The following is a 26,993-nucleotide window of genomic DNA, read 5'->3' on the forward strand; positions in this document are numbered from 1 at the left end:
TTTGTATTTTTAGTAGAGACGAGGTTTCACCGTGTTGGCCAGTCTTGTCTCGAACTCCTGACCTCAGGTGATCCTCCCACCTCAGCCTCCCAAAGTGCTGGGATTACAGGTGTGAGCCACTGCACCTGGCCACAACAATCATTTTCTAATTAATTTTTTAAAATTTTGGTAAAAGTAATAGTTGATTAAATAAAATAAAGTCTACCTATCCAAAGGAATACTAATCTGCTATCAATAGTGATAAGTATTTATTGACTTAGAAAGATGATCATGATATAGTATTTAGTCATGCAAACAGGTTACAAAATATTATGTATATAAACTTGTTTTTTTAAATAAAGGGTATAAATAGGCATTAAAATATCTGGAAGTATAATCAACAAGGTATGTTTACATATAAGTAGTGTACTCCATGGTTATTTTTTGTTTTTCTGTATTTTTTTCAGCAGATATTTTTGGTTGAAAAAATGCATATGTAAATTTAAAGACACTACAAGTTTTCAAGGACTGTAATGATATGAAGATAGAACATGAGGTAGATTGCTTTAGCACCTATGCATAAGGATATCAAACCAGTAAGACTTAGTTGATGAGACAATGGAAAGGGCACATTTAAGAGACGCTTTGGAGAAAATCACTTTTACTAGGTTTCTAATTTAATGTGGGATTAAGATAAGGAGACTGAAGACAACACTGAAGTTGTGAGAAACATAGGAAAATATAGGTGCCACTAATAGGTGTGGGAAAATTGAGAAGGAAAGCAAGAGGTGGAGGAGTTAACTTTTGCCAGGAGTAGTGTAAGAGGTAACCAACTATATGAGATGAAAACTGGAAAAAAAAAAAGGCTTAGAAGTCAGGGCTGGAGATATAGACTTGGGTGTAAAGAGTGTTAGTATAGAAGTAGAAATTATGAAAATGGGTGCATACGGTGAGCCTATAAATGCTAAGTAAGGACTTAAGAAAATCCACTAAATTGTTTTTATTTACTATATCCCTGTGTGTTTTTTAAAAACCTTTATTGAAATATAATTACATACCATAAATTTCACTCATTATATGTGTATAATTCAATAATTTTAGTAAATTTATAGAGAGTTGTGTGACCATCACCATAATTGTTAGAATTTTCCTGTCTCCCCAGAAAGTTATCTAGGGCCTGTTAGCAGTCAATCCTTGTTTTTACATCCAGGCTTAAGCAAACACTCTTCTGTTTTCTGTCTATATAAATTTGCCTTTTCTGTACATTTTATCGAAATAGAATCATGCAGTATATTCCTCATTGTGCCTGGCTTCTTTCACTTATGTTTTTGAGATCCATCCATGTTATAGCATGGATCAATAGTTTTTCTTTTTAATTGATGAATACTATTCCATTGTATGACTGTATCACATTTTATTCATCCATTTACTAGGTGGTGGATATTTGGACTGTTTCCAGTTATTTTTGTTATTATGTGTAATGCTATTATACATGTTTACGTACATGTATTTGTGTAGACAAATGTTTTTGTTTCTCATGGATATATTTCTAGGAGTAGAATTGCTGTGTTGTATGGTATATTTGTGATTAATTTGTTAAGAAACTACCAAAATATTTTCCAAGGTGGCTGTACTATATGACATTACCACCAACAAATGCACCGTGGGCCACTTTCTGTGCATCCTCATCAACACTTGGTATAATTTGCCTTTTTTATTATGGCCATTCTAGTGTATGTGTAGTAGTTTCTTGTTGGACTTCTGATTTGCATTTCCCTAATGTATTTTCTTTGAAGAAATATTTATTCAAGTTATTTGCCAATTTTTAATTTTTTGGTCTTAAAAATTATTGACTTGTAAGAGTTTTTCAAATATTCTGGATATGATCAGATGTATGATTTGCAATATTTTCTCTTATGTTCTTTTAATGATGACTTTTGAGTCACACAAGTTGAAGTCCAATTTATAGTATTTTTCTTCTTTGAAACATGCTTTCAATATTTTACCTAAGAACTCTTTGACGAACCCCAACTCATGAAAATGTTCTCCTATATTCTCTTCTAGAATTTTATAATTTTAGCTCTTACCTTTAGATCTTACATTTAGGTCTGTGGTCTATTTTGAGTTAACTTTTTATATATGGTGTGAAGTGTCTAATTTCTTTCTTTTCAAAAAAGATGGATACACAAATGTCCATTTGTTGAAAAGACTATCCTTTTCACCACTGAAATGTCTTTGTCCTTTTGTAGAAAATCAATTGACCATAAATGTATGGATTTGTTTTTAAGCTATGAATTCTGCTTCACTTATTTATATTATATGTCAACACCACATTGTCTTAACTGTGGCTTTATAGTAGGTTTTGAAATCAGAAAGTATGAGTCATCCAATTTTACTCTACTTTTTCAAGATTGTTTCAGCTATTCTGGATCCCTTGTACTCTTAAACGAATTTTCCAATCAATGTGTCAGTTTTAGGATCAACTTGTCAATTTCTGTGAAGAAGCCAGCTGGTATTTTTATAGGGGTTGGATTTAATCTATCAGTCAAACTAGGGAGAATTGCCATGTTGACAGTGTTGATCCTTCCAACCCAAGAGTATGAAATGTCTCTTCATTTAGTTAGATATTCTTTAATTTCTTTCAGTAATGTTTTGTGTTTTTCGGTGTATGCGTCCTGATAGAACCTCTGAGCTAAATGAGCTAAGGGTGGGGAGTTATGGGAGCAGCTGTAGGCCACAGTTACCTACTATTCTTATCCAAAAGTCAGAGATTTTTCAAGCATAAATGCTTCTCAGATGGAGGTATGTTTTTGGTTAATTTCCAGAGTACCAAAATGGTTGCTTTTGTTAATTTTGTCCAGGCTTATACAGGTTGAATATTCCTTATCCAAAAGACTTGGGACCAGAAATGTTTCAGATTTTTGATTTTTTGTATTTTGAAGTATTTGCATTATACTTACCGATTCTATAGCCCTAATCGAAAATTCAAAATCCAAAATGCTCCAATGAATATTTCCTGTCATGTTGCCACTCAGAACCTTTTGGGTTTTGAAGCACTTTGGATTTCTGATGTTCACATTAGGTGTACTCAACCTGTAATACTTCTGTGGGAAAGGATTTCCTGATCTTCTCATCTAGTCATAACTGGAAGTTCTGTCATCTGTGTATTTTTATGAGAATTTATGTTCCAAGCGCTTCTAGCTGCAAATGCTTAGTAACATAATATGTATTGAGATGCCAATTCAGTCAAAAAACATGTTAAACTACCACTTGTCTTATAAAGACAAAACATTTAGGTTACTGAATAGTTTCCTTTTTTTGCATTGAATAGACTATGTTTAGCATGATGATGAAACAGTTACTGAGACTGGCTATGTAATTTAAATAAACAAACAGATAGATTCCAGCGCTTCTTATATGTTCAATACCACAGGAAATAATGGGTGAATAAATCATCATTGCTGCCCTAAGGATCCTGTAGACTAGGCTGTAGTTATGTGCTGCCATTGAACCATTATGGCACTGTCATATTTTTAATTATGTAGTTACTTGTGATTTATTTAATATGAACATCCATAAAATCTATGAGGTTAGGAACCATGATTGTATGGTTTACTTCCATGTTGTCAGCATTTCCTAGCACAGTGTTTGGAACATAATAGACACTCCATAAATATTGTTTGAATGAATGAGTGAACAACATGTCATGGAAATATAGGGTAGAAGGAAATTATTTCCTACTAAGAGGATCAGAAAAGTCAGGGGTTAAAGGAAAGGTTTCCAGCCAAAGGAAACAATATGATTGTTTAAAGTCAAAGAGTTAGAAAAGACCCAGAAATATTTGAGTAACTGTAAGGTATTTTCTAGGGCTGTAGCATAGGAATTATAGTGATGAGTCAAAGAAGAAAAGAGAATAAGAGGAAGAAAGTTAAGGGGAGATGAGTTTGGAGAAGCAAGTGGAAGCCAGGGTCTTTCTGACAAACTAATGACATTTTAAAAAGTCAGGGTTTTATTTTAAAGTAGGCAACTAGAGTTGGCAGCATGGAAGATGGACTGGACAGAGAAAAGAATAAATAATATGTATGCAAGCTGGGCAAACCCAGTGTACAATATTTGTATAGCCATCTGTATTATGTATAGGAGCCTCCTAAAAGCTTACGAGAGAGAGAGAGAGAGAGAGAGAGAGTGTAATGTCACTGAGATATATATTCTTTAATTTTAAAATTTGCTTTGGAATTTTTGTTAAATAGAGCCACATGGTCCTCCCTTTATATCCTTGTGACAGCATGATAATTCTTAATATTAAAATTCTAACAATATGAAATTACATCAGTATGACACATTTGCCTTTTTGAAGTGTGCCCCTATTAGTACTATATTTGATTTTCACAAAAACCCACAAGGTAGAGACAGCATTTTTCATTTTACCAATGTGAAGACTATCCTAATAAAGACTAAAAGATCAGCCTATGGTTTCATAACCAGTACAAGTTAAGATGCAACATTAGAACCCTTTTTGAAATCCAAACCCCTTCTAAAGGTAGCATTCATCCATGAATTTTAGTACTAATTTTACTGCTTTTGCTTTCTGTAACTAATAGTTCTTATAAAAGTTTTATAAGAAAGTTTTAACTTTGAAGTAACAACAAGGTTAGCATTTGCTTCTTTCAAATTGCTCTTTTGAAGTATTTCCACAGTGTAAAAGGTTGAATAAAGAATTACCTAGATAATAGATTATGAATATAATATTTGTTAAAATTAAAATGTTGATTATTATCCAGTACAATAAAGCACTTGTATTTTAGACCTTTTACAAAACCCAAGGTATATTTTTTTAAAGGGAAAGAACAAGTGAGCCCAGAGAAAAAATAACATTGGGTTGGCAGCACAGGGATCATCTTGTATGTTTAGAAGGTGAGAGTGAGATCAAGAGAAGCAGAGGTAGAAATGCAAAATGCAGATGAAAAATGTCAATATTACTGAGCATCTTTTGAGAAAGATAATATTACATGCTTGTTTATAATATTTTCATATGGAATATCTTTTGATGCAGTAAACCACTTTGAAAATATTCTCCAGTTAATATAACACAATGAAAAACTTCTGCCATGGGATTTTTATAATTAATAGACGTTATACTAAACATTCTTGAGATCTCTTTAAAAGTTGATTGCTTGTACTTTTAAAATTCGATGTATTGTGTGAAATAAATACAAAGGGGTCAGAAATTCAAGGTGAAATTAGGAAAAATTTAAATCTCCAATAAGATTAAAACACCCGCAAAATTAACCAAAGAGATGACTGGTGAGTAGACAATTCAATTTGGAAACATCCAGAGTTTTGGTTGAGTCTGAAGGAGACACAAATAGACCATGATTATAAATTGAAAAAGTAAAATCTAATCATTTAACAGGAGAATGAATTATCAGAAAGAAAACTGCTCCATTAGGGAAAATCAGAGAGCTAGTTGCAGGTTTCCAGCACTGTCTGGGAAAGAGGGTGTCCTGATTAGTAGACTGGAATATTTCAGTCCCTATCTCAATGATGGAGATGGGTAAGTACATCAAATTAAACCTTGAGGCAGTGATCATTAAAAAAATCTACTGACTCTCTTTTTAATGATTTCAGGCTCACCAAGGAAAACTCTGATTATGATTTTAATGTATGATATACATACAAAAGTATGTATATCCTTTAATAGAGACATAATATGCTGGTTATCAAACTAAACATTCCTGTGTTTATAATATTTCCCAGTATAAGCTATTGCATGGGCATTCTAATTTATACTTAAATATCTTATGACTTTAGACAGGGAGAATTAGCCTCGCTACTCCTGGTGCTACTGGGACACTGCAGAATAATAGTGTCTAATTGGAAGGAAATAAATATGGCTATATAGAAGGGCATGTTGGTGACAACATCCTTCTGTTTGCAATTGGTAAAAGAACTAGGTGATGATAGAGAATATGCATATTTTTCCTATTCTCTGTATTGTTTTTATGTGAAATTTTTCCTGTGGCAATGGTTTTCAGACTTTAGTTTCTATCATAATAACCTGAAGCCTTTTTTTTTTTTTTTTTTTTTTTTTTTTTTTGAGATGGAGTCTCACTCTTGTCGCCCAGGCAGGAGTTCAATGGCACAATCTCGGCTCACTGCAACCTCTGCCTCCTAGATTCAAGCGATTCTCCTGCCTCAGCTTCTCGAGTAGCTGGGATTACAGGCGCGTACCACCACGCCTGGCTAATTTTTGTAGTTTTAGTAGAGATGGGGTTTCACCACGTTGGCCAGGCTGGTCTCGAACTCCTGGCCTCAGGTGATCTACCCGCTTAGGCCTCCCAAAGTGCTGGGATTACAGGCGTGAGCCACCATGCCAGGCCCCTGAAGACATTTTTTAAATTCCTAGGTCTTATTCCTAGAGATTCTGATACACTTGGTCTGGGATGAAACACAGGAATCGGCATTTTTTTTTTTTTTTTTTTTTTGAGGCAGAGTCTCGCTCTTTCGCCCAGGCTGGAGTGCAGTGGCGCAATCTCCGCTCACTGCAAGCTCCGCCTCCCGGGTTCATGCCATTCTCCTGCCTCAGCCTCCTGAGTAGCTTGGACTACAGGCGCCCGCCACCACGCCTGGCTAATTTTTTTTTTTTTTTTTTTTGTATTTTCAGTAGAGACAGGGTTTCACCATGTTAGCCAGGATGGTCTCAATCTCCTGACCTTGTGATCCACCCGCCTCAGTCTCCCAAAGTGCTGGAATTACAGGCGTGAGCCACTGCGCCCAGCCAGGAATCTGCATTTTTAAACATCACTCTGTATAATTCTCATCCTGAGGGTTAATGAACTATAAGCAGCACTTTTATACAGATGAAAACTTTCTTAAAAGGATGGTTCACTGCTGGGCAAAATTTCATGGGTTTCTGTTAGGTTTCTGTTAACTGACTAAATTGGTAACATTCTAACCATTTCTAAGCCTGTGATTAATAAAATCCTTTGAGGGGACCCTCCCTGTTCAATAGCAGAAGCAAATAGGTAAGTGTTGATGCCAAGGAGTAGCCTGGGAGACAGAATCCCATTAAAATCGCCATCATCTTCTCATAGCCACCTAAAAACAATTTAAGTTAAAACAACGTGCCTCTTATGGAAGTGCAACTTTCCTTTCCAGTGTTCTTTCTCTCAGACCCAGATTACTGCCTCTAAAACTTCTCTGATACAAAATCTTGGAGCGTCTTCAAGAAATGAGCAATTATTTGATTGAGTATATGCAGTTAGAATAGGATTCGGGACATAGGGGGAGGGGAAACTAAGAGCTGGAAATTGCTTAAGAGTAGTATAGGCGGCCGGGCGCAGTGGCTCACACCTGTAATCCCAGCAATTTGGGAGGCCGAGGCAGGGGGATCACGAGGTCAGGAGATCCAGACCATCCTGGCTAACACAGTGAAACCCCGTCTCTACTAAAAATACAAAAAATTAGCCGGGTATGGTGGCGGGCGCCTGTAGTCCCAGCTACTCGGGAGGCTGAGGCAGGAGAATGGCGTGAACCCGAGAAGCGGAGCTGGCAGTGAGCCGAGATCGCGCCACTGCACTCCAGCCTGGGCGACAGAGTGAGACTCCGTCTCAAAAAGAAAAAAAAAAAAAAGTAGTATAGGCTAGGGTTACAACCAGGAAGTGTCCGAACTAGAGTTTGAATTAATCAGACTTCAAAGTCTATATACCCCTTCCCTTGATTTTTCTAATTTTAATGTGTATAAGAATCAACTGGAGACCATGTTGAAAATGTAAATTCATGACAAGTTCCCCCCAAATTATGATTTAATAGGCATTCTGCAAAATCAAAAATCTGTATTTTTAATAAATATAGGCAAGTTATATATATATCTCTCTCTCTCATAGGCAGGTTAATGTATTAAAAATAAAAATATGTTTTCAATAAAAATAAGACAGGTGGTCAGTGGGTATTATTTGAGAAAATTTTTTCAGAGCGAAGCTTCTCAAACTTTTTAATCTGAGGATTCCTTTGCACTGTTACAAGTTACCAAGAACCTTAAAAAGCATTTATTTATGTGGTAAATAATATCTGATATATAGTAGCTATTGATATTTGTGGTATTAAAAGTAAAACTGAGAAATGTTTACAATATTTAACGCGTTTGAAAATACCAAGAATAAACCCATTACCTGTTAACCAGGTAACACTTTATAAAATATAACTGTATTTTCCAAATTAAAAACATTTAGTGAAAACAGGATATACTATTGCATATTTTTTAAAATCTCCTTAATGCCTAGCTTAATAATTTTCTTATCTGTTTCTACATTCAGTCTGTTGTGATATGATATTTTAGTTGAAGTATATGAAGAAAATCAGACCTTACACAAATACATAGTTAGAAAAAGGAGAACCTTGGAGACTCCCTGAAAGGATCTTGAAGATTCCCATGGTCATGGGACCATACTTTGAGTTCCTGTTTTGTAGGAATAGCTGTTTTTACTGTCAGAGAGTTCTATATTCATCAGTTTTTGTTGGCAATCAAAGTTTAGGGACACTGAGGAACATTAAAAATGAATTTATTTCTTAGATTACTTAGGGTGGGGAAAATTATTTTATAAATATTACCCCAGTTGCTCTTTCATTAATTTGCTTTATTAGGTTTAAAGCACTATTGAAATATAAAATAGAAGTGTAGGTGATGGGGAAGAATTTTGTTTACAGAAATTGGGTTTTAGAACAATGATTAGATTGAGAGTAGAGTGGTTTCAATAGGCAGTGAGGAAGGAATACGTTAGGTAAACAATTATAGGTAGAAAAAGTGGGAGAGCAGGGAGCAATCTATAGTTATTTATAGTAGATAGTTGTTCACAATTGAATAAATAACAATAATGGTAAGAAAGTGCTAATCGTAACTTTCTAAAAAGGGTGATTAATTTGCCTGATAAAACAATATTTTCTTGTGGTCACATACCTCCCCAAATTTTCTTACATTTTTTGTTACTCTTAAGTTTTAGTTCTATAACCTAAAACTTACTGCCAAGTTAGTGCAATAACTTTGACAAACATTATCTTATTTCTCATTTATCTGTGGTAAAAGTGGAGAACCTGAAAAGGAACCTGGAAAGAAGCAGCTGGAAAAGGTGAGAGGAAAACCTAGAGTGTGTGTTATCTTGCAAGCCAATTGAGGTAAGTGTTTCAAGGAAGAGGGAGTGATCCACTCTGTCAAATTATGCTGATCCATGAGGTTAAAATGAAGAATAATCATTCATCATGAGATTTAGTGACATGGAGGTCATTCTTAACCTAGAGAGGAAAAATTCCCATGGAGTGTTTGAGGTGAAAGTTCCATTGCTATGAGTTCAAGAGAGACTGAGAGGAAAGGAGTTGTAAACTTTGTATAAGTAGCTATTTCCAGTTTTGCTAAAACAGTAAGCAGAGAAATGGAGCAATAGATTTTAGAGGAAATGAGGTTAATACAGGTGGTTTCTTTTGGTTTGTAAATGAGATAAATAATAGCATGCATATTTGCTTATTTTTTTGAGAGCTTCAGTGGTGAACTCTCAAGACATGAATGCTTTCCTTATAGAATCCATGATCTAGTGGGGGGAAATGGTATTAAATAAATGATTACACAAATAATTAGAGTATAATTACCACACCTAACTTTTTCAAGGACATCAAGAAAGGCTTCCCTATGTAAATGATACTAAGGTTGCCCTTAGGGAGGGAATAGTACTTGAAAAGGTCTTGGGCAGAGGGAATATGGCATATCAGGGATACTGAAAGAAAGAAGCTACTGAGCTTGAAGTACAGACAGAGGGTAGAATGAATTTGGCAGAAGAAAAAGAGGAAGAGTTAATCAGTGGCTAAATTATTTAGGTTGGAGTTCATAGATTTAGTTAAGGTCTTTGGTTATTATGCCATGTACCTTAGGGATTCTTGACTTCGTGTGTTTGGTGTAACAAAAGTAAACTAGCCAAAACTGAAAGGTAAAAGATGGGACAGATAGAAAGCAGAAAGGAAAGGTGAATTGCATTACCACTATTCATACTGCCACACACATGACATTAGGCCAAGTCTATCTGTAGCTTCATCATCAATTATTTTTTCTCATAAATACTAAATTTATTCAGTATTCACATCATTGAGATATTTCTGTCTAACTGATCAAATCATATAGTAAGCAGGTCCAATTTGTTTGTTAATATGATCAGTAACAACAGATTGTCATTCCCTACCTAATACCCTCCAGCGGCTTTCTTTAAATCTCTTAAAAATAATATATTTTCCAACTTTTTCTTATGAAATTTTTAAGCACTTGGAAAACCTGAAGACTAACACCTATATACCCGCAATCTAGAGTCAAGAACTTTTATTAGTTTGTTCTACTTGCTTTCTCTGTTTTGCTGCATAATTTGAAAGTAAGTTACAGACCTCATGATGCTTCATATGCACATATTGCAGCATATATTGCCTAAAAATAAGGGCATTCTCTGTAATCTCAGTATTACCATATTTAAGCTACTTGTTTTCCTATCATCTATTGCCTAATCAGTATTAGATATCTTAGATGCCTCCCCCCAGTTTTTAGCAGTTTTATTGGAGTTTTTATACCATAAGAATTATTTATTTTAGGTGTACAGTTTGATAATTTACTGCAAATTTACAAAAGTTGTACAGCCATCATCTTAATCTAATTTGAGAACATTTCGTCATTCTAGAAAGAAGCCTCTGATACATGTTTTTTTTTTAATTGAACTAGGATTAAATCAAGGTTATGTCTCTTTAAAGTTTTTTCCTAAAATAATTTTTCTTTTAGTCCATGAAATTGATTTTTAGAAGAAATCAGCTGTTTTATGGAATCTTCCACATTCTAGATTTATCTGCCTGTTTTCTCATTATGTCATTTAACTTTTTCCTCTATCCATCCCCCAACCGCCACTCCCAATATTTTCTATTAAAGTCCTGGTTAGACTCATTCTGATATATTTGGAATAAAACCCAAATTTGCTAATTATTTTCCTCCTCTAAAATGTAAGCCCCATAAAGCCTTCTCCAATACCAGTGTGTGGTTCACAGTAGGATCTCAATAAAAATTTGTTGAGTGAATGAATGAATCACTTACATTCAGGTTATATATTTTTGCCATCCAGTTTCAATCTCAGCTTAAGACATTTTTCCATTTTAAATTTTCTCCCTCTGACGATGAATACTGAGTGATCCCTCCACATGTTTTTTCAAATCATGCCAGTTATGAAAATATAGTCCTTTTTGATTCCAGTATGATAATTATAATATAAATTTGCACAGTTTTTGATGCTTCTGACCATTCCATGCTATTATTTTCAGTAGCCATCTATAATTTAGTTATGTTAACAAATATACTCTGGCCTTTGGATTTTAAGGACATGTACATATACATAGACATTTCTAATGTGAGAAAATCTAAAACTCATATAAGTGTATCCAGCTTCAATAAATAACTGTAATACTTTTGGCTGTTTCTCAGCCAGTATATTTACATCAAATTCTCTGTTCTGTTTTCAGAAATACATTAAAAAATTTATGTGGGGGTGGCAGTTTGCAGAAGGCACTGATACATGTAAAACCAAGTAATGCTATTTAAAGCCATGCACAAATAGATATGTTTTGAATTATGCTCACTGGGAAAAATAGTAAAGAACTCCCCTGGTATTTTGCGTCCTATGCTTAAGTCCTTATCTTTGATAAGTTGTTAGACGAGATGACATGTGTATATTGGCACAACTAGATGCTAGGGAAATGTTGACATATTTTAGATTGCAAATCGCTTTGTATGCACAGTGCATTGCCTCAAAGTGCATATTATGGTCCTCTACTATAAAATATATTGCTTTAGTTTAAAACTAAAATGCAGATGAAATTATAAGAAATAAATGGAAAGTCCAGTTTGATCTCAACCTGAAAGTTTGAAATATTTTTTCATTTGCATACTGGTCAAATCCAAATAAAATTGATTTTAGGTGTTCAGTGCTGAACAACACTGGCTTAATAAGATTTGTAATTTGAGGAAACTTGTCAAGGATTTCTACAAAGCTTACAAGACATTTGTTAAATAGGAACTAGGACAATGGGCAGATAACATAGGGCAAACCTTATTTGTTTGGGGTGTATTTTTATATAAGTAGTCATATCACACAGATGGAAATAAACTAGTATTTAATTAGATTTGTTTCATGTAAGGTGACCCGTGAAATAGAGGGGCTGGAATTTTCAGGGCTCTAGGACATTTTGGTTACTTCATATGTAGTCATGTCCCACTACATCTGAACATAGGGCTCTAGAGCAAAATCTGTTGTCAAGGAAGAATCAAGAAAGTTGCTAGTGAGTATCCAAAACATATCAAATGCACTTTCAAAACAAGTACCTTCTTGGAAAATGCATATTTGAAGTTGGTATTTATGTATATAATGGTTTTCTACAGAGGATTTCCTAAAGCATTGACACTGGAACTATAGAAACTATTGTTATTTAGTTCATGGCTTCTTGGCTAGGGTAAAGTGCTAAAGGGACAAAGCTTGCGAATTTAGTTTCTCTGAGGGCCTTTATGCTTTTTATTAGACTATACTCTTAGACTTTCAAAGAATTTCAGAAGTATATGCAGGACAGATCCATTCCTACTACTTGAGAAATAAATGGACTTTGTCGATGATGACTCAGTCATATCACCTAGATGTCCATTATAGTCAACACAGTATTCTATATATCATCTTTAAATAATTCCTGTCTCGTGCAAAGTGCTTAATTTAAACTTAATATGTGATTGGATGAATTAAAAACATTTTATGTATTTTGTAGCTCTGTCCATTGAGAAGGCCTGGACGAAACAATATCCCAATAGCAATAAGCACACCCAGTGCCAAGGTCTTGTTTCCTATTATCGTTCTGCAGTAAAAGGAACCCAAGCTCTGTAGAAATAGCTGATTCTAGGGCTAATGCAGGGGTCATACAAAATGATACTGGAGCATCTTGTAAGAGCCAGCAAGTAAGAGAGTACTTAAGAAACAAAATGAGGGAGTTAATGTCAGAGAGACACAGGAGCTAACTAAAAGAGCTTTCAGTGGCCAAAGCTGGAATAGTTTAATCAACAAAATAAAATTGTATTGGAATATTACCCAAAGTATAAAATTAATACTCATGAATCCATACTGGTATAAATAAATGACTTAATACATGGGGATAAATGGAAAAATCTCCTGTACAGATGAGTTCCAGAAAATTTATGTAGGCATACCACCATCAAGAAGTTGGAATGTAACTTCCCATTCTTTAAGTGTGGGCTGCACATAGTGACTTTTTTTCCAAAGAGTACGGTATGGAAATGGGAGGAGAATAATCTTAGAGTGGAGAAAACTGATAAATACTACTTTGGTCAGGTGATCAAGGTTAGTAACCTTAGCGATAAGTTAGTAGTACATACCCTTGATATGATGTGATGAGAATGGTACTTTGCCTTTGTGTTATTTCTCCCAAAAACTTACAATCTAATTATAGCTATGATTAAAAAAAAAAAAAAAGAAACACTAGACAAACCCAAATTGAAAAGCATTCTAGGCTAGGCACTGTGGTTCACGCCTGTAATCCCAGCATTTTGGAAGGCCAAGGCAGGTGGATCACTTGAGTCCAGGAGTTCGTGATCAGCCGTGGTGACATGGTGAAACCCTGTCTCTACGAAAAAATACAAAAATTAGCCAGATGTGGTTGCACATGCCTGTAGTCTCAGCTACTCAGGAGGCTGAGGCAACAGAAACGCTTGAGCCCAGGAGGCAGAGGTTGCAGTGAGCCGAAATGATGCCACTGCACTCCAGCCTGGGCAACAGAGTGAGATCCTGTCTCAAAAATAAAATAAAATAAATATAAAATAAACCTTCTATAAAATAAATAACTGATGATTACTCCTCAAGACAGTCACGGTCATCAAAAACAAATTCCTCTGCCACAGTTCAGAGGAGCCTAGGAGACATGATGCCTACTTGTAATGTGGTATCTTAGATGGATTCCTGGGACAATAAAAGGACTTAGCTGAAAACTAAGGAACTTTGAATAAAGAATGGACATTAGTTAACAATAGTGTGTCAGTACTGGTTCATTAGTTGTGGTAGATGTTCCATACCAATGTAAGATATTAACGGTAAGAGAAACTAGATGCAGGGGATATAGGAATTCTCTGTACAGTATTTGCAGATTTTCTGTAAATCTAAAACTATTTTAAATAAAAAGCATGTTTAAAAATACATATCACTTGATTGGCATAAAAGCTAAACAATAGTGATGATTTGTTTTTCTGAATACAAAATTCAAAATGTCTTACTATATTAAGGTAAATGAGAGAGTGAAGTGCTCATTTCTTTAAAACAAACATTTGACAAACATTTATACTTGGAGCTTCTACCCTCTCACGTCATTCTTTTCTATCTTATCACTTGCATCTACAATATTTTGTTGCTTCTATAAGCTTTCAGATATCATCCTTAAGATGGCAGAGATTGATTGTTTGTCACTTGACAATTCTGTAGAGGGAAGAAAGAGGAAGAGATATTTTAAATTCTCACATTTTCCTTAGAATGACAAATGCTCCATGACAGAACTATGCGGGAGGGAATATACATGAGAAGAACTGTTTCCACACTGCACAGTTTTCTACCATGTTGATTCCAGTCAGGATAAGAGCGATAATTTCTGCTTCAGAACAGTCATGTTGACAACTAGAATAGGATGCGTTCATGCTTGGCTTTTATTTAGGAAAAAAAGGATATTATATTACACACCCTTGCTAGAGCTATGTATTTCCTGGAAATTAATATATATGATTAAATTTTCCAAAAAACCCTCTTTAGTTTTCATTTGTCCTGTGACTTAGATTGCACTATTGTTATTTTCTATATTATCATCCAATGTGAAATGGCCAAGCATATTGTGGTAATTAAAGATATTGTTGTATGTGAAGATTATTGTCGTTTCATAATTTGACAGACCCATTCCTATCTTAAATCCTTTAAGAAATTTTCTAAGATACATTTGTTTCAGCAGCATGGTAATTTACATGAGCTAGTGTGAACAAAGAACATTAAGATTTTTTTTTAAATAGGAGCCTCATCCAAATGTCCAGATATTTGCAGAAGAGTTGAATGCTTCAGATTAAGGCTTAGAGGAATTGCCAGCTACTTTGAAAAAGATGTTTCAACTCAAATTTATGTATCTGTGAGAATTTATCTACAATTATACATCTCAGTGAAAATTCACTGGAATCATTTGTAATCTTTAAATGATTTAGAGGTAGCCTTTAAGATAACTAGTTTTAGTGATATTTGTGGTAGAAACTACATTGTGAAACATTTAAATATCTTTTCAGTGATCTTACATTTATATTGACATTTACTTAAGATGTTTCATAACAGATGTTATAATCACTTTCAAAAAGGATAAATTGAGATGATTACTAGTTTATAAAAGTAATATGAATATTTTGCACTGTATTCAGCTTTTCCTTTGTACCTCAAGGCCTTAGCATCTGATATTCCTTCTGCTTGGGGCATTCAAACAATTTTGGCTCTTTTATTACTCCCATCCTGTTTAACTACTTTTTCTGGCTAGCTCTGGTTTATACCACAGGTCTCAGATGATATGTCAGTAACTCAGACTTGACCTTCCCTTCTGAATTAGGTCTCTGTTTCTTTCATAGCATCCTGTACTTTCCCTTCATCTCCCCAGTCATGATTATGATTATATACTCATTTGTTTCATATTTGTGTAATAACTATTACCTTTACTAAACTGTAATATCCATTGCATGGTATCTTGGCACATAATAGATTATCAAAAGGGAAGTGTAAGAATCAATGAACAAATATTATTATAATATCCAGATTACTAGCATGATTGTCACAATTTATATCTAACCTTTACAGGATTTTAGCATATTTCATGAAACTAAGTAGATGTACAGAAAATCAAGTTACTCTTTGTTCTATAATAGAAACAGAGAAGGTAAGCCACAATGCTTTTAAAACAGAGTGTTTGAGCAAGAGACTTTGTTGGTGTTACTTTTTCTCTTTTCTCAATTTGATTTATCTTCTAGGAAAGGATCATACAGATTCTTCAGTTCAGAAGAACTCCAGCAACACTTATGTGGTTGCTGGCAACTCCTATTCTCTGTTGTTACTCCAAATTTTAATTACTGGTCTTAAAACTCCTATCCTGTCTTAATCTTAGCAGACGACCTTGGCACTTACCACTGAATGAAAATGAAGGCTATTATGTGAGAAATACTTCATCTTTCTCCCTTTTACCTCCTACCACCCTCCAAAAAATCCTGCATCCATTCCCTTTCTTTATTCCTTGCCTCTGCTCTTGGGAGAGAAAATTCTTTCTATCTCTGAGTTTAATTTCATTCCTTTCTGTTTTCTCTGTGATATTGCCACATTAGTTATTTCTTCTCTTACCTATGTTTTTAAAACATGTTTTCTTTGTACTTTATCCTTCTAGATGCCCTATGAATATGCTCAAGTTTCTTTCATGTAGAAAAAAAAACATAAAAGAATTTTAACTCTGCATCTTTCATGGTTGCCTTCTTATCTCTTGACTTTCTGTATCGACTGTAACTATGTACTCTAGGTCTCTACATTCTCACTTCCAATTCAGTCTTTTAACCCACTGTCACCTGGCTTGTGCCTTCAGCACTTAGCTGAGATTGCATTAGCAAAGGTTACTATGACTTCTTAATAGCTAAGTATAATGGACATTTTCAGATCTGAACTTGACTGATGTTCTGCATTTAATACTGTTGTCTGTAACAAATCTTTTCTATTTTTATGAATTTTTCGAAGGTAAGGATAATACTTGTTTTTTGTAGAAAATTTAAACATTACAGAGTCATAAGGATTCTTATGCTCACCTTGAAACTTTATTCACCCTGTGTTTCTTGACTCTTTCTTTTCTGATACTGGTCCAGCTCTTACTACTCTGGCTAATTTCTTAATGCATACTTTGTAGGTTTTTCATTCACTGCCAACCCCTTGCATGTTGGTGTTCAGTTGGATCCAGTGCTCAAACTTGTTTTCACTTGAAATTTCCCTGCAAAGTAATTTAGTTTTCTCTCATGACCCTAGCTATCACTCAGCGACTGCCAGTTCAGTATCTCTAACTCAGATCACTTTCCAAAGTGCCAATTCCCATACATCCTCTTTCTTACATGCATAATGGTTCATAAATCTCATAGGCACTTCAAACTTCAGGAGTCCAAAATGGAAACTAGAACCTTTTCTCGAAGTCTGTGCCATTTTCTCTATTACCTAGTCATTGTCATTGCCTTTGGTCTAATGTGTCGAGCCAGAGCCTTACCCCAGATTTCTTTCCCTTTTTCATCCTTTGTATCCAATTTGTCACTAATTTCAATACAATCTTTTCAGCATATCTCATGTATTTCTCATTCTTTTCATTCACAGTGTCGCTGTTTGAGTTCAGACTCTTTCATTTCTTGTCTACATGAATTTTTAAGTGGTTCCATTGCCTTCTGTCTTAACCTGACTTCAATCTGTCTTTCACTGTGCAAATAATTGTCCTTAAACACTCAAATATGACCATATCATTTTTCTGCTTAAAATAGTGTCTCCCCATTAGCTTCACTGTAAATGCCACAGGAGAGATTCCAACCTCCTTAGCATACCATCCAAAGCCTTCGTTAACTGGCCTTTGCCTATCTTTCTAGCTGATGTCAGGACTAGGTCTCAAGGGACTGAAGTTAGAATGGAATATTCTATTGTAAGTGTCAAGTAACAGAAAGAAGCTGCAAGTTGAATATGAACTGAAGTATTTAAGAGTTTCGAATGGTCAAATCAGAGACACGATGATATTTGAGACGTGGTTAGGGTAAGAGTAAGAATGAAAATTACAGAAAGACCTAAAAGGGCTGCCTATAACTAAGGAGGAAGGAGAACAAGATCAAGAACACAGAAAATAAGATTTTGGAAACTATCACCAAGAGTCACTGAAATGTCTATAGCATTGAGCTTATGATGGGTAGGTATGTTAGGTTGACTTCAAGGATCATATTTAAGATGGAGATTGATAGAAAAATCTATTATATGTCTGATCATCTTTCTCTTATATATAAAAGACTTTATTGGCTCTCTATCAACTATAGGACAAAATTCAAGGTTTTCAAATGACCTAAGAGGGCCTCCATATTTAGGCTTCTTTTTATCTCTGCAAACTTACCTCCTTCCCCCTGCACTCTTGATCTTTAGGTTCCATCAACTCTAAATACCTGCTGCTCTTTTCTCATGTTTCCTCTGCCAAGATTGTCCTTAATTTCCTCATTTTCTGGGTAAATGCCTGTTCATTCCTTAAGACCCTATACAGACATCACCATCTCCAGGACACTCCCTCTGAATCCTCCTTGCTCTCAGAGTTGCCCATCCATCCATCCATGCATTTATTTATTTGTTTATTATTGAGAAAATATTTATTGAGTGCTTAATATGGATCAGTTTCTATGTCATGTAATGGGAACACCGTGGTGAATAAGATAGGCCACACATGACCTTTACCCTTCTTGGTCTTAAATTTATCAGTGGATACACATGTATAACGCAATAATCACAAAATAATTACCAATTTCATAAATGCTACGAATAAAATAAACAATGAACTATCATACAGAAAAATGCAGATGAGGGGTAGACAGAGAGGCAAACCACTTTAGTATAAGGTTGAGCCATAAAAAGTTGTTGATCTTTAAACTGTTTGTGTCCCATAAAATAGTTTTACATAGTTTAACCTAATGGTTGACTTTCTGAGGAATTGACATTTAAGCTGAAACCTGAAGGATGAGGTGGAATTGGCCATGCTGGCTAAGCCTATAATTTGGCATGTTCCAGGAACCAAATTAAAAGCATTGAGAAAAAAGGTGAGTGAAACAAAACAAAAGTAAGAGACAGAAGTAGGGCAGATCATATAGGACCTTATAGGAGATTGGATTTGTTTTTCATTAAAATGTAAAGCCACTGGAGTTTTTTAAGATCCCTCTGTTTACAGTGTGGGACTAGAATAAAAGGGAGTAAGGTTGGAAAAATGCTACCTATTAAGAGGTTGATGTAAGGAGACAATTTGGTGTTGCCTTATTTGTGCAGTTTGGAATCAGGCTGCCTTTGTTTAAATCCTGGATATGCCATTTATTAGCCATGTTACTTCATGTTCAAATTTTGAGTTTTACTCGAATTCTCTAAGCCTCAGTTTATCTATCTGTGAAATAGAGACAATGATAGGATCAACTTCATAGGTTTGGCTTTGAGATTGAATGAAATAATCCATTGCAAACACTAAGCAGTCCTTGACAGAGAATAAACACTTACTAGGTACTAGAGATTAATAGCCCAAGCGAGAGATGATAGTGGCCTGGGCTAAGTTGATGACAGCATGTTTGGAGACAAGTGAATGGATACGAGGCCTATCGTGGAGGTTTAAATATCAGGATTTAGTAATGTATTGGATTTGACAGTTGAGGGAGAAGGATTTTTCAGTTATGACTCCTGGGCTTCTGTCAAAAGGAGTGGAGAGGGTTGTGTTGTACTTTCTTGAGTTGGCGAAGGTCTGTCTGGTACAGATTTTAGTTATATAAATTTCTCTCTATATACTATATAAAGCAGGAATGAAAGAAAGGAAAAAGGTAAGTATCATAAAATGTAAGAGAAAATGGCTATTAAATATTTTAGGTATCTGTCAGAATCTTACATGAGGTATATAAAACACTTTTAGTTTATATTATGTTTATACCACAGTGTCTGTAATATGTAAAATTTTTAAATGTGTGTATTGTTTGTTCCCATGGTATAAGATTTTGGAAATTTCTACTGTACTCTGTGATAGGCAGTGAACAATTAAGCTTATATGTTTGTTTGTCTTTATATTAAAGGTGATTTGTAATCATTCCATCTGCTTCTCTTACAGAATGGAGCTTGCTTGATATTTCACTAGATAAAGAATTTAAGGCGAGTGTCTATCTTTGTTCTCCTTGGCAACTGAGAGTCTGCCCTTGGAAACGTCAGGCACCATGGGGAAGCGGGATAATCGGGTAGCCTATATGAATCCAATAGCAATGGCCAGATGGAGAGGCCCAACTCAATCTGTGGGCCCAACAATCCAAGATTATCTAAATCGACCAAGACCCACCTGGGAAGAAGTAAAGAAACAATTAGAAAATAAAAAAACAGGCTCAAAAGCATTAGCTGAATTTGAAGAAAAAATGAATGAAAATTGGAAGAAAGAACTTGAAAAAAGCAGAGAGAAATTATTAAGTGGAAATGAGAGCTCATCTAAAAAAAGAGAAAGAAAGAGAAAGAAAAAGAAGAAATCTTGTCGGTCTTCATCTTCTTCATCAAGCTCTGATTCTTCAAGCAGTTCTTCAGATTCTGAGGATGAGGAAAAGAAACAAGGAAAAAGGAGAAAGAAAAAGAAGAACCGTTCATACAAATCATCCCAAAGCTCTACGTATGAATCAGAATCAGAGAGCAAGGAGTCTGTAAAAAAGAAAAAGAAGTCAAAGGATGAAACAGAGAAAGAAAAGGATATAAGAAGCCTCAGCAAAAAAAGAAAGAAAAGTTACCCTGATGATAAACCTTTATCATCTGAGTCCTCATCTGAATCAGATTATGAAGAGGATGTGCAAGCAAAAAAGAAGAGAAGGTGTGAAGAGCGAGAACAAGCAAAGGAAAAAGTAAAGAAGAAGAAGAAGAAACAGCACAAGAAACATAGTAAGAAGAAGAAAAAGAAGTCTGGATCAAGTCACAAGTCAAGGTAACATCAAGAAAAAAAGCAAGAATGAGTTTGCCAAGTTTCCCTGTGTTAGTAGAATTATTTCTGGACTTTGAGTTGCCTATCAAATCCCACTGTGCCAGAAAGGGGCATAGTGGCTGCTGGCAACTTCAATATACATTTTTGTTTGTTTGCTTGTCCTTCCTTCCAATGGTTAATTCCTCTGAGAGCTAAAATTCTGTTGTCATACCAGTGAATAAAATGTTTGAAATTAAAGTAAAATGTGTTAGATAATGAATAACTTTGACAAAAAAAGTGTATCTAAGGTTAAATGTATCTAATTCGAGTACATCTTTGAAATATCACCATAAATGAAACATAAATGTAATTTCCAGACAATTGTAGTTGGTATTTTTGATGCAAGGACTTAATATTGATGTCTCAAATTCCTTGCTTTTGTAAATAAGCTTAGTTCATTTTCCTTTTTTCTTTAATGAATCTTTGTTTACATGGGGAAAGAGCATGTGGGGTGGGAAGGGCAAGTGTTTGCTAATCACTGTGGCTAGCTGAATAGTGTGCCTTTGACTCTTACACATCCTATTTTTGCCAGAGCAGCAGCCGTCCTTTTCTTACTTTATGAAATTCTGGGGTGTTGTATGCTGCTTCAAGTGAACAAGAAGGACAGAAGTTTACAGCATAAGTAAGCCCCCATATCTATGAAATTTACCTCTTCTTCAGCACTGTTTACTATACAGTACTGAATAATATTTAGTATTACAATATTACATGATTTGAAATAACTTTATACCCATTTTGTATGGGAACCATTCTAAACAGACCCTGATGTTGTTTGATTAAGAAATATTCTGAAATTTTTTTTGCATGTTTTATACTGTTAAGTTTTAATTATCTGACCATATTCTATATAACTGATGATCCTTTTTTAAGATATGATTTATGCTTAGGATATAAGTTTCAAGTTTTTAGTTTCTTAACCTTGCTATATTAATTTCATTACTGTGTTTAATTGCACCCTTGCCAAAATATTTAGCATGTGAAAAGGTTTTTTTAAAAAAATATGTAATGCCTTCATATTGAAGCTGGTTACTGTACGCAAGTTGAGTGCCAGACCTCTAGTACGCCGTGTGTTACATGAAACTACTGCCAAAATCTTAGTAAGATTGTTGTTGAAAAGATTGTTGTCTTAAGCATTAATATTGAATTTATATAGAAGTTAAATGTAGGTGATAATGACATCATTGATCTTCCTGTGTCCATATTTTCCTACAATTTGGTGCCTTGTATCTGTTGCTGATTCACTTTTACCACTAGTGTAAAAATAAGTGAAAAAATATTTTTACTTTACATTTTTATATATCAGAGTAACATAAATTATAAATTTGTGTCTCAAAAACCACCTGTGATGGAGGATGTGCTAATTGTAATATCATAGGTACAAAGTATTTTGGCATGATGAAAGGCTCAATAGCTATTGTTTTTAAATAGCAGATTTTATCTCAGCTACCTTCAATCACAAGTAAAATTATAAAGATAAAAAACATCTACATAAATAACATGTTGGCTGCCAAATTTTTTGCATTGGAAATACTGGAATCTCTCATTAAAGTTCTTGGAACATTATAGTGATGCCATGTTAGATTACCTTGGAGCTTCATAACTTTAGCTTTTTCCTAAAAATATATGTTTATGCTGATAAAAACAATTACATTTATGGGATATTTTGTATCCATATAGAGTTTTTCAGAATTGTTCATTAAAATGCCTTTTATAAGCTTATATTATTTGTAGAATATGGCAAAAGCATTTACAGCTCATCATATATCTATCTGCTCCCGTTCACTTCCAAACCTCTTGTAGTTAGGCAATGCCATTTGACTACTTCAAGCAGAGGGATTGTAAACAGAAGTGATTTTCTATTTCCATGTTGGACTGTAAAAAGTTCTGCATGACCCTCCAGTTTTCTTTTGCCTGTCATGGTGACCTGAAAGCAAGATGTTCCAAATGGCATACTTACAAGACGAATGCAACCTCGGTCCTTAGGTCGCTGTTTAGAAGGGACCTGACTGGAGTGCTAATGGACTTGCAGTAAACTTTTTAAGTGTAAGAAATAAACTGTTATGTGTTAAACCACTGTGATTTGAGGTCTTTTTATTGCTGCGGAATCACCTAACCTAAATCTGACCAATAACACAGAACTCTAGAACATCTATTTCATTATTTACATAAAATAACTCACCTTCTTCTATCACATTCTTCTGTAGTCTACAGATTGACTCAGAAGTGATCATTATGCCATAGTAGAAGGAAATACTCATTGTATTTGCACTGGTTTTTATGTAATGATTGAGGGAGAGAGTGGTCTACCATATTTCATGCTTATCAGAAATGCTGCCTAGGAAATAAAACTACATTATTCTGTTGATTGTAGTAAAAAAGTTCCAGTAAAGTTTTTGAGAAGGAAATTTTAAAAGTACTAATGAGGACTTGATGAAGAAGAGGAATGCTATTTTTTATATTAATTATAGAACTTACAGCAGAGAAAAGTGCTATAGAAATATGGAGGATAATACACTAAATAGATTTAGTTGAACATTAATATGTAGCTTCTAAATTAAAAGCAACATAATTTTGTCCCTATTTGAAAAGCACTAAAGTTGTTATTAGTGATCTGCCTGTGTGCTTAGTAAGGAGTATAGCTTTAGCTATAACATTCAACTTGCTTTGGCTATGGAAAGGGCAGCAGTGAGAAAGTAAATAAGAAAGAAGATGGGAGATGGGAAAAATTGATACACTCTAGATTCACAATTTAATTTTGATCACAAAAGGAATTTGAAACATCTCAGGCTTCAGGTGAAGATTTAGATTGGAGATAAGGAAACAAGAAAATTTAGAGTTCTTTTTTATCTTGTGACAACTCTCTTGATAATTATAAATTTATTTTGAAGAAAAGTTTCATTTGACATTGTGACATTTCTGTAGTCATTTCTGTTTGGCCCTATTTATTTTACAAAAAAGACATATTTAATCTAAGATGTAGGTTTGTAACTACGTCATGTCTCATGAAAATATAGACAATCATTCAAAATCACCTATGTAATTTAAAGTTGAACTGACTTTCTCATTCCTGCCTGAGCTGCAAACAAGGTATGTTCTTTGATATAGGCTCTAGCACTTTTTCTTGACTCTTCATGCCACTTAAGTTTAATTTGCTTTGTATTATGTATTTTGTAGACTCATGGACTCTTCGTGTTACGAGCCTCAGCTCTCAGCTCAGCACTAGGTTGAAATTTTCATTCTGCCATTTCTTGACATGTGACCCAAAATAAGTTATTTCACTACCTCTATGACACAATTTCTTCATATACAAAATCAGAGAAAATGGTATCTGCATTAAACCATTTTTGCGTTGCTATAAAGAAATACCCGAGGCTGGGTAATTTGTAAAGAAAATAGGTTTAATTGGCTCACGGTTCTACAGGCAGTACAGCACGGCACCAGCATCTGCTCAGCTTCTGGTGAAGGCTTCAGGAAGCTCATACTCATGGTTGATGGTGAAGCAGGAGTAGGCACCTTACATGGTGAGACAGGCAACAAGGGCAGGGGGAGAGGTCCCAGACTTTTAAACAACCAGATCTCTTGTGAACTAATTGAGTGAGAACTCACTTGTCACCTAGGAGACTTTACTAAACCATTCATGAAGGATCCACCCCCATGATCCAGTCACCTCCCACTAGGCCCTACCTCCAATATTGGGAATCACTTTTCAGTATGAGATTTGGAGGGGACAGACATCTAAACCACATCAGTACCTATATCTAGGATTGTTATGAAAATAAGATAAAATAACATTTAAAGTATTTAAACATTCCTGGCACATAGTAAATGCTCAATAAATGTGTTTTTTTCATCCTCCACCTCCAATTGTTATCATTATCACATATGACATAATAATGATGATTACATTATTATGATATTGCCACCTCCTATGCTGCATTTTAACTTTTTTGAATGTAGCGCCTGCTTCATCTTTTATCTCTAACAATGATAATACATGGTGTTTTGCATATGATGGGTGTCTCCTAATTTTCATTAAATTGAATTAGTTGAACAAGACTTGGGAGAAAGGAAACTGAATGAATGTAGTATACTAGATGTTGTGTGTAAGTGCCTTGCCTTACGTTTTACAACAGCTGAATTGAGATATAATTCATATGCCATAAAATTCACTTCTTTAAAGTATGCAATTCAATGGTTTTTAGTGTATTTACAAATACATGGAAACATAATCAGACTTTATAAAAGACATACTATGGAGATTAAACAGTCACTGCTCCTGCTTTATGGACATATATTTCTGGACCTAACCAAGAATTCCATATAACCACAATGTTAGAACATGTAAATCATCTCAAAAAGAAACTTTGTACCTTTTATCTTCCCTACTCACCCCACCCATCCTCTCAAGCCTTAAGCAACAACTGACATACTTTCTGACTCTGTATATTTCCCTGTTGTGGACACTTCATATAAATTGAATTATATAATTATGGTTTTTGTGACACTTCTTTCACTTTGTATAATATTTTCAATGTTCATCCATTCTTTAGCATGTATTAAGAGCATTTACATCAAGATAAAAAGAAAGAAAATCTAGCGCAGTCCATAGAATTTCTGCTAGAACCAGGAGAAAAAAATCTTCCCTATTTAAATATGCGAGACATCATTAATCCGATTTGCACTGATTTAAAAATACTGATTATACAGAAGGCTATTGAGCGTTTATACTTCTTGGATGTAAAAATGTTCGAATATGAATTAATAGAGACATTGCGTCAATTTTTATGATAGATGCAGATAACATTAACCCAGCACGAGCATGATTTGTGTTCAGAAACTTGGCAAGTTGAAATTGTTTTAAGGAGAGCATGGATAGGCTTATTTTCCTTCCAATAAGCTACTACTCTGAATGATTTAATCAAGAACTCTAGTGTTTTGAAATGTCTTTTCTCAGAAGCTGTTTACAAAGATCAAGGATACAGATTATCTCCCTTCAAAAAAGACATTGTAATCCGCTTTTCTTTAGTCCCCCCAAATAGCTTTATTACTTGTTTATCTATATGGTATCTCATTTGCAATCCATCCACCCACCTTCCCATCTTCATTCAATTACTTCACCTAAATTTGTTTTTAAGATGTGTCCCATTTACCTGCTACCCAAACCTTCACAGGATTAATTTATCTAGACACTATTCAGATATAATACACAATAATATATTTTCTCTGTTGTAGTCTCTTTACTGACATAAATATTTCACCAGTACAACAAACATAATACTAAGTAAAGAACCACAGCTAAGGCCCTATTACATCTGTTACAAATGAACAGGGAGAAACCAGCGGATGTATAAACCAGAGCTAGTATAACTCAAAATGATCTTAATAATGTTCCAGTACATAAAAATAAAATAAAATAGAGATAAATATCAACGAAAAAAAAATGGAGACTTTACAAAAGATATACTATGGTCGTTAAGCAGTTACTACTCCTGCTTGATGGACATGTATTTCTGGAGCTAACCAAGAATCCTATATACATAATTTCTATAAGTCCAATGATCTTTTGCAATACCACATAGATCTTTATTTATCATATTCTAGAAGTCATTGCAATCAATTAGCAGGGCAAGATGTGATTATCCCCAATATATAACCATATATGCACATGTATAGATTAACCCTTTAAAAAATTGCTTGGAAATATCTGTCATATACCTGCCCAGCCACTGATAGTAGGCTGTACCAAGAGCATTCTCTGGGAGATTGCATCAATCAGAGATCCAATCATTTAACAGATGGCACACTCCAGATAATTTGAAAAGGGTTTATTTACAAAAGGGCTATTTACAAAGGTGTTGGCAGAGTATAGGAGAACCACAGGGCTAGTGAGTGCAGTAACCTTGGGACTAGTAACAATGAGCTATCGCTACTTTTAGGCCCAAAGAGACTAAAACTAAGAAAGAGAGTTGTGTATAGAAGGTCACTTTGAGCTGAGCATAGTCAAATCAACCTGAGCTGTCATTAAATAAATAAATACTCTGAGTTCACTTCCTTTCTTCTGATCTTTTGTCCTGCTTCCCCATTAGCTGAACCAAACTGGAAATCAGAAGTCATGGGATCTCACTGATGTTATCTATACAGGTCAGCCTCCTCAAGCACAG

General features: G+C 34.6%; 1 protein-coding gene across 11 annotated transcripts in view; it reads left to right on the forward strand.

Annotated features, from left to right (window-relative positions):
- The window catches only part of FAM133A (family with sequence similarity 133 member A), a 38,390-nt gene extending 15,485 nt beyond the window's left edge, over positions 1–22,905 (forward strand). For 6 of the 11 annotated variants that reach the window (XM_063659935.1, XM_054472626.2, XM_054472621.2 and 3 more), the window contains 2 exons: positions 9,062–9,104; positions 19,951–22,905. In XM_063659935.1, the coding sequence (XP_063516005.1) occupies positions 20,054–20,800 (747 nt within the window). In that variant the 5' untranslated portion in view covers positions 9,062–9,104; positions 19,951–20,053 and the 3' untranslated portion in view covers positions 20,801–22,905. Of the gene's footprint in view, positions 1–9,061; positions 9,151–19,950 lie in introns of all 11 variants that reach the window. The other 5 variants (XM_054472624.2, XM_054472628.2, XM_063659939.1 and 2 more) reach the window with 2 other exon arrangements.
- Positions 22,906–26,993: the final 4,088 nt, after the last annotated feature.

Source organism: Pongo pygmaeus, chromosome X, assembly GCF_028885625.2.
Source record: "Pongo pygmaeus isolate AG05252 chromosome X, NHGRI_mPonPyg2-v2.0_pri, whole genome shotgun sequence".
NCBI lineage: Eukaryota > Metazoa > Chordata > Mammalia > Primates > Hominidae > Pongo > Pongo pygmaeus.